Source organism: Hyperoodon ampullatus, assembly GCF_949752795.1.
Source record: "Hyperoodon ampullatus genome assembly, chromosome: X".
In the NCBI taxonomy this organism is placed as follows: Eukaryota; Metazoa; Chordata; class Mammalia; order Artiodactyla; family Ziphiidae; genus Hyperoodon; species Hyperoodon ampullatus.
The window spans coordinates 19,224,911-19,237,917 of record NC_136913.1 but is presented as its reverse complement, the minus strand read 5'-3'; the positions used below and the strand labels follow the sequence as shown (position 1 = coordinate 19,237,917).

At 34.7% G+C, this 13,007-nt stretch overlaps 1 protein-coding gene across 4 annotated transcripts in view; it reads right to left on the bottom strand.

Moving 5' to 3' along the window:
* The window catches only part of CNKSR2 (connector enhancer of kinase suppressor of Ras 2), a gene marked incomplete at both ends in the record, with an annotated part of 259,781 nt that overhangs the window by 150,620 nt on the left and 96,154 nt on the right, over positions 1-13,007 (bottom strand). For all 4 annotated transcript variants that reach the window (XM_079727709.1, XM_079727710.1, XM_079727711.1 and 1 more), the window contains one exon: positions 10,715-10,756. In XM_079727709.1, coding sequence (XP_079583835.1) covers positions 10,715-10,756 — 42 coding nt within the window. The remainder of the gene's footprint in view (positions 1-10,714; positions 10,757-13,007) is intronic.

Sequence of the window (13,007 nt, the reverse complement as noted above, 5' to 3'; positions counted from 1 at the left end):
AAAGCAACATTTTAGTCACTGTGAAGATACGAAAAACAGCAACCTTACATTAATATACTAACCAATTAGCAGACAGCATTATTTCATTATCTCTGAACAGCATTCTATCATTATCACTGAATTTATCAGACACTTTTTAGATTAATATGTGAAGTTTTAGCTTTTGTTATTTCAAAAAGGAAATGTGGAAAGCATTCTAAGTACAAACAATAGTGAAAAGCTAAGGAGTAGGTAAGAAGTCTTAAGTTAGCCTCTTAGCCTCAGAGGACACTCAGCCAGACATGATTGAGCCACTTAAAGTATTTTTATTTATGTTTTTCTAAATAAGTGGAATACTGGTTATTCTTCTGAGTATATTGGAGGAAATGAATGGAAATATCTTTAGATTTAAAAATCAGACATTCATTTGACGTAGGAAAGAACCTCAGGTTCATAAGCTTAACAAAAGGTTTTACAAAAGGAAATTTCTACTTTCAGATATACACATACATAAAAGGGACAAGAGTATAAAACCAAGATGAACTGAGGAAACAAACAGATGAATATGCATTTTAAGAAGGCAAGAATGATGTGAAAGCTACAATTTAAGTATAGCTTAAATAATCCAGGTTTCTTATCAGTAACATGGAAAACAGTAACAAAAGTTTAATTTTGATAAATAGTGTATACATATTAAAATAGTTATTGATATAAATAATAGTTCAATTAAAATAGTCTAGAGGACAGAGCATATTTTTATTTTATTGTTTGGTTTATATATTAGTATAATTCAGTATTATAAATCATACAACTCTGTGCCAACTGAGCAGGATATTTGCATCATATTTGGTGAACAAGAGAGGCTTTGTTTTTATAAAATAGTGCAAATTTATTCCATATTAAATAGTGAGAACTCTAAATTATATAAGCCTCATTCAGAAATACAGTATTTGTAGTACTTGCCAGATCTCTGTTGAGCTAGCAATTTTGCATTTCTAATTATAATGGTACCCTGAACCTATACTGTATAGCACAGGGAGCTCCACTCAATGTTCTATTATGACCTAAATGGGAAAAATAGATAAATGTATAACTGAATCACTTTGCTGTATATCTGAAACTAACACAACCTTGTAAATCAAATATACTGCAACATAAAATAAAAATTAAAATAAAGACACAGGAGTGAACAATCACAGGTAAATTTCAAAGAGTAAAATTCATAAAGAGAATTTAAATTGATATTAAAAAGTATTAATCTACATACATATTCCCCAACACAGGAATAATTTCTTGCTCATATGAGTAAAGAGAACTGAATAGAAACAATTTTTTAAACTTAAAAAACTAATACAACAGAATAAAATTTCAACTTTAAACCCATGTAAAAGTTATATTTGTACACAGCAAAGATTAAAGAGTTTCAAATAGCTTCAGAAAGCAACTATATTTGCAAATAAATAATAAAGGTCATATGAACTTTGTTCCAACAAGGCCTGGGTAACTCTGCAATCCCTTTAGGTTTCAAACTCTGATGGTGGGGAAAAAACACAACAAAACAATTAGCAAAATGGAAAGAAATCACCACCACCACTGCTTCATTAAGCCATTCATTCATTCAACAATCACTGAGTATCTGCTCCATGATTCAAATGCCACTGCTATGCTCAAGGATTTCTCAACCTGGGACAGTGTTTCCGGTGATGTATTTGGCTTTGTCCTTAACATCACTGATATTAACCATGCTGTCCTTGTGTTCCTGATCATGGAAAAGAAGCAATAACACTTTAAAATATTAATCATCTAAGAATGATGAAGTCAGTACCAAACAGTGAGAGAACATCAGTCCCAAATGTGCACCTACATTGATGAGCAAGAAGTGGACCCATGACACTTCCAACTTACAACTACTTTCCTGAGACATCCTGGTCTGAATTAAAGCTGGGACAAGAGCCTCCATTGCTCCTCTGATTTCTGATAGGGAAACAGTCAGCTGGAAACCAGAACTGGATCTGGGAAAATCTCCACCCTATTTGCCTGCTCTCTCAGGGCAGGAAGCAGAGCCAGGCAGGCTTGCAGGGAGTCCCCAGACAGATGAGAGGAGTACTCATTCGTGGGCACACTACTTTCCAAGCTCAAGATTAACAAGGGTCTGGACATATTAGTGGCTCGAATAAGATGTAGGTTATTAGGAAGATGATTTAATTTTACTTTAGATTCAAACAGCAAGAGTGAAGCTGTTCATTATGATTAGATGAGCTTCTGGAAAATCCAGGCACTATATATACAGCTTATGGGCAAATAGGAAACAAATAGCAGAGACCTGGGAGCAATGTCTTTACATATAGTAGAGAAATTCAAAGTTGCCATATATGATTTTATGGAGAAAAGAGCTAATTGCATTGTACCAGTTATTCGTTTACTGGTTCTCAGCTCCAAATTCACCCTTCAGTGTTTGCTCTATGATGATAGGCAGGTCTCTTCAAATATTTCTACTTCACAGTAAGGACAATGTTAAGTTTGTGCCAGTAGAGGGTGCTGGAGGGATACTGCAGGGAGAAGGAGGCTTCTCTTCCCTTTGGGCAGTGTTTTGCTTTTTCTTGCTTCTGCTACAATGTCCATCAGTGACACATGTGTGTGGGGACATCCATGATGCCCAGACTATGCAGTCCCTCAGTGACCTCACAGCCTCAGTCTGGGCTCAGTGACCACCATCCTGTGGCCCTCTCAGCCTCATACCCACGTCAGCACCCGACTCTCTCTGTGAGCTCTCCTACCAGCATCACTTGCCTGTATCCTCGAAGGTTGCTTCCTGCTTGTCTGGACCAGCTCTGGTTTAGGCAACTCAGTGAAGCCGCAACCTGACTGTTCTAATGATTTCTGACCCTCAGTGTGGGGGAAGGTGTCCACCTCAAGCTGTCCTTCCTTGGGTACTCTCCCCCAGTACTAGGGCATGCTTTAGAGTCTCTTTACATCTACATCGGTACTCTTCTACCACAGTTTAGTAATTATTTAGATTAAACTTCCCTTGTTTAAGTTACCGTGTGATATCCATCTCCAGACTGATTCAATTACCTTTTTGAAGAAATCTTTACATTTACAGTAACAATAACTATAGTTTTAAAAAATCCATAGTGTCTTTGATCACATAAAGAATGGTCTTAGGGCCTCCCTGGTGGCGCGGTGGTTGAGAGTCCGCCTGCCGATGCAGGGGATGCGGGTTCGTGCCCCGGTCTGGGAGGATCCCATATGCCGCGGAGCGGCTGGGCCCGTGAGCCATGGCTGCTGAGCCTGCGCGTCCGGAGCCTGTGCTCCGCAGCGGGAGAGGCCACAGCAGTGAGAGGCCCGCGTACCACAAAAAAAAAAAAAAAAAAAAAAAAAAAAAAAAAAAAAAAAAAAAAAAAAAAGAATGGTCTTAGATTAAGATAGTCCTTCAATTTCTCTCTTTTTTTTTTTCCGGTACGTGGGCCTCTCACCGTTGCGGCCTCTCCCGTTGCGGAGCACAGGCTCCGGATGCGCAGGCTCAGTGGCCATGGCTCACGGGCCCAGCCGCTCCGCGGCATGTGGGATTCTCCCGGACCGGGGCACGAACCCGTGTCCCCTCATTGGCAGGGGGACTCTCAACCACTGCGCCACCAGGGAAGCCCCAATTTCTCTCTTTTATGTGGTCATACTGTTTTCTACTGATCTTGTGAGTTAGTCACCAAAGATTTATGGCATTTAGACCTTTGAAATCACAGACACTCCAATCCCCCAGCGTAATCAGAAAGGCTAATTTAGTTTGTTCACAGCTAGTAAGTGCCAGAATGGGGTCAGGACACAAAATCTTTTTAACTCTCAAATTGCTGCTCTTTCTATTACATTACTCAGCCTCACTTGACTCAACAACTAAAATGAATACTCTTTGAGAGTGAGGATTGTACACTCAGAGTCAATCTGAATACGAAAGTATTTTACAATGTATAATGTTTTCAGCAAATGTCATATTAGCAAAAACATTCGTAATATATCAACTTACATACTGTCTATCCAAATCATAAAGACACACGAAAAAATCACAGTGAAAACAGATTATTTTGATTTTTTTATGTGTGGTTACATTCCCATTAGTATATACACTTTTTTTTTTGTCCCATAAAAGACAAACATCTTCTAACTCCATCATATTCTATCTGGATGGCTTCATTCCTGCACAAGACATCAGTTGTGGAGAACTTAATTTACAGTTAAAAAATTTATAAAGCAATAAAGCACCAAACTGCCAAAACCTGAAGATAATCTAATATGACACTCAAGAAATCAATGCCTATTTCAGTAATAGAGTTAGCATGCTTCTTTAGATTGACTACAAAGACAGTGAAGGGGGCCAAAATAGAAGGGTCACATTAACTTTCAAAATAAAGAAGGATCCTAATGCTTTCTATCATAAAATTCAGTATTAGAATTAATGTTTTAATGAGACTGACCATAATTTGTATGTTCAAATGCTACAGTTACAACCAAAATGTCAACCATACAAAAACATTCAGTTTGCAATGGCCCAAGAGCACAGCTTTAAGAGAAGAGTCTATAATTGGCAAAGCTGCCATTTCATAGCTTCAGGGACCAACATTAGATTATTTTTATAAAGTAATTAGACCGCCACTGTTTTCCAGAAATCTCTAAAGATAAAATATTAATATGATGACTTTTATTTTATTATGGGGCATGCTGCTGCCCTAGTACTTACATCTGCAAGGTTTTGGGAGATTAGAAGAGGGAAACTATGCTTACATAAATGATATGATATAGATGGTGGGGCAAAGTCTAAAATGACCTTTTAATTTTCTCCTCCAGGCTCTTCTCTTAACCTAACTGTTGGTTCTATGCGGTTTTAGCCATTTCTAGTCTAGATAGCGGAGAAAGGAACAATAATCTCAGCCCAAATGGAGCTTAGGAGTAAAGAACGCATACACTTAAAGGAAGGAAAAAAGTACACACAAAATTTTCATGAAATAAAACAAATAGTTAATAAGCCAAAATAAGCCTAATTCATGATCAAACCTAAATAAGTAATGAAAAAAATAGCTTGGAGAGAAAAGAGAGGAGAGAGAAGAAAGAGCATTCATGAAAATACCCTGTAAACTGTAAAGTACTATATATATAAGATAGTGTTAACACTAAAATAATAAAATAGGCATTTACTTTATTTATTCCTCTCATTATCTTTATAAAAATGATGAGGGTAAAATGCTAGCACAAAGCAAGTGCCATATACAAGATCACACTGTTGGTTAATGTAAAAGGTGTATTTGAGTTCAGTACAATCTGATTTAAAAATTGTGACTTTAATGATCAATGCCTGGCCTGGGATTTCCATGAGCTTATCAAAGCTGACAAGTGTTCGCGGTTCACCAGCGAGAGCAGCAGAGCTGTGACAAGCAGAGTAAGTCTGCTAAAGCACAAGGTCTGAAATGGCTTCTCAGGAATGCTTCTCTCTCCAGATTCAAAGATTGTAGTGAAAGGTGGGAGTAAGGGGAAAGTAGGGTACAGAACTGAAGAGAACTCCAGATTCCCTGCATCTGATTTCCTGTATAAAACAAGGATCTGTGCAGAGCAAAACCAGATGGGCTCCAGCATGCCAGGGAACGCGTAATCAGCGACAAAGCCTAACTGAGAGGGAAATATCAAATCAAGAGAGGTGAAATATATTCCTTTTTATCATCAGGTGACAAGCACTCAGATATATAGTACATTGATATCTGCATTTCCTTCTGTCCTTTATGGTCACACTCTGCCATCTGTTCCATTATATTTAACGGCAAATTCCAAGGAAACCCAAGCTTCCCAGTCTCCTAAAAATTCATTCTCACGTTTCATATTAATAGACATCTCTGTCTACCACTGAAACCAACCAACCCTCTTTTCTACCCAGCTTTTTGGTCCTCAGAGTCTACTACTTTCTCATAAACAACTCTCTCCAATTTTAAAGATAAAAAAGCTGAACAGGAAATGTAACCTATGGAATGTCCGCGTTTCTTTAGACTATTTCACTATGTAGAGAATAAAACTATCCATTCAAGGCCATCAGGATTATAAACATAATAAATATTTACTTTTATAATGAAAAATTATAAAAGTAACATAAACTAACTGAAGAAACGTGGGAGGACATTTGAAATGAACAAACAAAAAAAATCAGCTATCATCTTACCAAATAAACACAGTAAATATTAATATAGAATATTTTCTTTTTCAATTTTCAATGGTGATTTATTCTGTGTTTATAATGTTTTGAATCTGGTTTTTACTTAACATTATCATTTAGAATGTTTCCATGAATACTGTCACAAAATATTTTTGGTATATTCATAAATTTATTTATGGATAATTTATTCATAAATCATATATTCACTAATACAACTTCAAATAGCATGAATATTTAATCCTGTGAATGCACCATAGTTTACTGAAGCATTAACCTATTATTGCCTATTTTTCATTATTACATATAATTCAGCTATAAACTCTTTCTACAGAAAACGTTATTGCGTTTTATAATTTATTTTTAGACTAGATTCCCAAGATAGTATAGGAATATGGACTCTGGGGCCAGACCAACTGTGTCACTTGGCAAAAGTCATCTAACCTCTTTATGCTTCCGTTTCCTCATCTGTAAAATGGAGATGATAGTAACAGTACCTACCTCATAAGGTTGTTATGAGGACCAAATGAGTTAGTTTATACCGAGCATTTAAAATAGTGCCTAAGGCATATGTTAAACACTACATAAATGTTAGTACAGTATTAATGTTTTTGAGCCTTGAAATTGACTAAAACTTAAAAAGGTTTTATGAACGTACATGCCTAGCAATATGCTGTGTCCATTCTAATTTCATCAGATTCGCACCAGCATTTTGATATTTTTAGTGTGTGTTAGTGTGTGTATGTGTGTGTGTATTTGTATTTATGAATCGATAGGTGAAAGTTTGTATTTCATTAGTTTTACAGGAAATCCTTGTTTTCTGAGGATAACTGGAAAGTAATGGTAGTCTTCGTGGTTTAATTTAGAAATACAGAGCTTGTCTCTTTAAAAAATATATAAATTCAATGATATTTGCATTATATTTTTGATTTATCATTAAAAACCCTCATTTAAAAAATAGTAGTTAGAACTCATATACTTGTTCATTCCTCTCCATCTGTTATAGACTCAAAGTTTGTATCCCCCCCCCCCCCAAATTCATACGCTGAAACCTAATCCCCAGTGTGATGGTATCTGCAAGTGGAGCCTTTGAGAGGTAATTGGGTCATGAGTTTGGAGCCTTCTTGAATGGGATTAGAGTTGTTATAAAAGAAACCCCACAGAGCTCCCCTTGCATCTTCCACCATGTGAAGACCCTCTATGAATCAGGGGACAGGCCCTCACTAGACACCAAATCTACTGGTGCCCTGATCTTGGATGGCCTAGCCTCCAGAAGAGTGAAAAATGTTTGTTGTTTAAGCCACCCAGTCTATTGTATTTTTGTTAAAGCAGCAGGAACGAACTAACCATCTCATCTGGTTTTGTTGTTCACCTTCAGGCCTTTGCTACCACAACCTTCCTACCCCGGAATTCAACTTTTGTTTCATTTATTTGGTAAACATATTCAAGTATACTTTTCAAAATGGTCCTTTAGTGATCTTGCTGATCTAAAAATATCTTTTTATTGCTTTCACTTATGAATGATAATTTAGTTAGATATAAACAGTTTTGCTTCAAAGGCTTATGGATTTTGTTCCATTGTCTTCTGGCAGTTAGGGTTTCAGAGTAAATATGTGAATACACTCTAAAATTTGTTTCTTTGAAGTCAAAACCTCACATCTCTCTCTTGCCACTGGTTGAATGAATGTAAAGTTGCTTCTTGCCATAGAAATTGTAAAATGTTACAGAAAATACCTTGAAATTGTTCTTTTTTTAAATTGAAGTATAGTTGATTTACAATGATGTTAGTTTCAGGTGTACAGCAAAGTGATTCAGCTATACACACATTTATATCTATTTTTTTTCAGATTCTTTTCCCTTATAGGTTATTACAAAATATTGAGTATAGTTCCCTGTGCTATACAGGAGGTCCTTGTTGGTTATCTATTTTATATACAGTAGTGTGTATATGTTAATCCCAAACTCCTAATTTATCCTTCCCCCCACCTTTCCCCTTTGGTAACCGTAAGCTTGTTTTCTATGTCTGTGGTTCTATTTCTGTTTTGTATATAAGTTCATTTGTGTTGAAGCTGTTATCTTTCCAACACATTTTCTGACTTTGTTGAGTAATCCAAATTTCCCTATTTTTTTTCTAAATTATTCTATTATATCTTTGTTTCCTATTACTTTCTTTCTTAGAAACTAACAATTAATTGAAGGTGGGTTAACCATAATCTATACTCTATAGCTATTATCTTCTCTCATTTTTTGTCTTTTCATTAATTTACTAAATATCTGAGCATCATTAAAGTTTATCTTGTGTCTCACCGTTTCAATTTTCTTCAATATCCAGTCTGCTTTTTGCTGCTTTCAGCATGGTTTAATTTCTTTTTCCATGTTCTGAGTTTTAGAGACTGTTTTCTTAGCCCATATCATGCTCAGTCTATAGTGGCCTTACCTTCTTTATAGTATGGTATTCTATTTTAATAAAACAATGTTCTTTTAGTTCTTATTGAGAACATTAAATAGATGTTCTTAATAAACTTACTTCATGGGAAAAGATTTTCTTCTAATATATGAGAGGATATTTCCTCTTCTCTTTCCCATTCTTTTTCTTTACTCATCTTTAAATAGAGATCTATGTCAGGAAAAGACACACCTCACAACTTTCCTGAGCTATTTCAGTTTGCCCAGGTATTGAAGAACACTCTGATGCTTGTATTGCCTCTGGAATTCCTAGGATAGAGCAGGTTTTCATAAGTGATAAGTTCTGCTTCCTCTTGACAAGTGCCTCCCTTACCCTCCAGACAAAATAAAGATATTGGGTCTGGTCTGAGGCGGTTTATGTTCTAGTGCATATCTCAAGCTACTGTAATCTCTACTAGGTTATATGAGTACACATACTCACCTTACATATTAAGAACAAAGTCTCTTACAAATATTGAATCATTATGTTGTATACCTGGAACTAACATAATTTTATCTCAGTAAATTTTTTTTAATTGTTAAAATTTACCTTAAAAAAGAGCAAAAGCTCAAAAAATGTTAAATCACTTGACTAAGGTCACTGAGATAGAAAGTGATAGAACTAGGATTCAGACACAGATTTTTAAACTCCAAGTGATTTCTTGTATATTACAGGAAACCCAGAAAGAGACTTTTCTGAAAATTTTGTTTTAAAGAAAGTATTCCATTGTAAAGTTAACTATGCTTCAAAAATAAATAGATAAATAAATAAAGTGTCCCAGCATTACATACCAAGTGGAATACTATACTATTTTATTATTTTTAAAAAATAATTCTTACTGTGAGAAAAGTAATACACAAGTATACAACCTTCTAGTGAAAGCTGGGCCATCCTTGCATAAAAAGGCCAGGAAGGGCAGTGGAATAATAACATGAAAATACAAGAGCTTTCTGAGCTGAATTGATTGGTTAATGCCATCCACTGTCTCAATCATTATCAGACAAGATCTTTAAATTCTCACTAGCTGAAATGCAAAACTGCCGAAGTAAATATATTACTTTTATTTCTAAACTTCTTCAATGTTATTTATGTTGTCACTCATCTCTAACAGAGGTGAAGTTATTAGGGCAGATGAGCATCAACCAAGAAATGGATTAACAAAGAAAAGCAGCAGCAAGGGCTTCCCTGGGGGCGCAGTGGTTAAGAATCTGCCTGCCAATGCAGGGGACACGGGTTCAAGCCCTGGTCCGGGAAGATCCCACATGCTGCGGAGCAACTAAGCCTGTGCGCCACTACTGAGCCCGTGCTCTAGGGCCTGCGAGCCACAACTACTGAGCCCACATGCCACAACTACTGAAGCCCGCGCGCCCAGAGCCCGTGCTCCGCAACAAGAGAAGCCACCGCAATGAGAAGCCCGTGCACCTCGACGAAGAGTAGCCCCTGCTCGTCACAACTAGAGAAAGCCCGTGTGCAGCAATGAAGACCCAATGCAGCCAAAAGTAAATAAATACAATAAATAAATTTATTAAAAAAAAAGAAAACCAGCAAACTTCATTAAGAAGAAAGAAGATGCCTTTCTACAAAGTATAATGTACTCATACTCAGTATTTCTAGTAATAAAATAAAATACATGCAAAGTCATGAATTGATTCAATAAATAAGGCCAAGTTAAAATTTAGAAGGTTGGTGAACACAGAATCAGAGTAAAGGCAGTTTGATTATTTTATGAAGTACTTCATCCAAATGACAACAGAGGTAAATTATCTCTGTTATACAACCAAATACTTTTCTCTGATCTCTTTTTGTCACAGGTCAAGAGTGAAAAATTCTTATTTCAAATTTCCTTTTCTCTAGATTCTTTATTTTATTGCATTTAAACCTTGCTACATACTACAATCTTAAAGTACTGTGTCATATTTTTCTATTAAGTTACAATAGAATGGTTATAACTAATATAAGCTGTTATGTTTTGACTTTTTTGTACTTTTCCTATAAAATACACAGGGCTCACTTTTTTATAGGCTGTAGCTTTTTACTTAATAGCTAGTTAAACAAAGGAATACATATTTTGTAATGAAGGTGAAAATAAATCCAAGTATACTTACCACATGAAGAATTTTATTCTCTGTTTCATATACAGTACAATCCTAAAAATAAGAAACATATACATTAATTTTAAAAAATCAAGCATTCCTTTTAACTAATCTATTCACATTGGTTAGCTCTGATGGTCAGTTACAGGGATATTTTAATTTTTGCTTAACTGTGTTTTCTAATTTTACTAATTTTAAACACACATAATAAAGGACAATATACATTGAATAGATATAAAAACAAATATTGGAAAAATTACTATAATCATTTCCTGTCTAAACTTTTACATGTGATAAATGTATTTTGTTGAAATATTTCCAACATTTCAAATACTGATTTATTATAGATTGGAACGTTAAGAAAAACACTAGTACTTATTTCAATAGTCATATCAAAAATCTCAAAAATACTTTATTGCAATATATTAAATACACTTTTATTATGCACTTAAAATTGATATATGCTACTAATGAATATCAAGTTTATAGTTCTTGCCTAAATTTGAGTTCCTGAAATTACAAAAAAATTATTTTTAAAAATTCACCATTGTCTTTTTATCTGCAATTGCTAGACTTACAATAAGCAGTAATATAGCAAAATGATCTTTGCTTAGAAACTTCGTGTTTCTATGGTTCAGTTTACTCAAGGAATTTATAAAATGGGCACGTATTATAAGTAAACCAATAAGGATGTGTGAGAATCAAATGAAGAAATGAAATAAATGGCTTAGCACTATCTGGCATACAGTAAATGATAAATACATTTTAAGTATGAATTATTGTTGCTCTGTATCATTTAAAAATTTTAAACTAATTACTTTTATGTTAAAATATAAAGTTAACTAATTATTATTTGGCTATCTAACTTTGAAAAAAATATCCATATTCCACAATACTGCATATTTCGAGGAATGAGAATGCATGTCATTTTTACCCCTGAATTTAATTTTGACACAAAGGAATCTTACTCAACATAGCTTTTGGTAATGCCACTTCACCACAATACCTTGTCAGAAGAAGTACATATTCTTATGGGGCCAAAATTTTTCAAGTTAAATTTGGCCTAATTCATTTCACAAACTAATAGAAATACTTAAGGATTGGGCCTTGCCATTCTGTGCCAGAGGAGAAGTTTGTTACAAACACCATCATATCTGTGTCTATATACTCATATAAAGTCAACTCTTAATAATTAACTATGAATTATGTGTACAGAGGAGCCAAGGTGTAGATAAAACATTTATATTTGGAAAGTGCATTTGTACTTACATCTGAATTTGGAAGAGTCCAATTTTACAGAATTAACTTCAAACACAATTACACTGGGAAGAGATGATTTGGGAAAAGCTGGGAAGTTGCCCAGTTTCCCCATGCTGCCTCTACAGCTAGCTTCAGCTGTAATGGATGCAAGTTTCATTAATTACCTACCTTCCTAGAATCAGAGGATATGATTAAATGTTCAAACTTCAAAGGGATTCTTCTCAAGGAAAAAGGTAAATATGATCTAAATGAATATTCTGCTAGTGATAGAATAATCACACAGAGTAACTATTTCAAGTCTCCTTAAAATATACTCTACTTGTACCTCCCTAGTATGATATAAGAAAAAGAACTGTTAACCAAAATCTTATACTATTTTCAGTAATCATATTGTTGGTAGTAGTGTTGTTATTCTGTTATTGTTTTGTTGAAACTGTTGTGTGTGCTTTATAGGATGAAGCAATTGAACAGTTATATGACAGTATCGTTCTATCACTCTTGGTGACATTGGTAAGTAATTTTAGCATGGGAGAAAGCAGATACATATATAAGCAGTTAAGTAAAAACCTTAGAGTCTCTTGATGTATTATGTATGTATGTATGTATGTATGATTCTCTTAGCTCTGTCCACTGAAAAAGCATAGAAACAATGACCAATTTAGTAATAAATGAATTCCCCACAATTGGTGGTCTTCAAATATCATTTCCCAAGCCTTCTTGGAAAATGGCTAATACCAGATCTGGGATAGGAACTGTACAAGAGGAGCATGGATTATATTGTGACACAAGATAGAAAGAAGCTATTAAAGACTATGAGTATTGTGTCAGTAGGACTCAGAAGCCAACATGAAGAGATTCTCACTGGCCAGAGATGGAGCAATTTGAGCATCTAAAAGGATAACTGTAATGGATGGAAACAGTAAATATTACTAAATATTAAGTATATTAATATGTTTGAAGCTAAATTTTAAATACACTAAATGTATCTAAATATATTTAGTAACAGTTTAATAATATTGAATATATTAAACCAATTGGATAATGT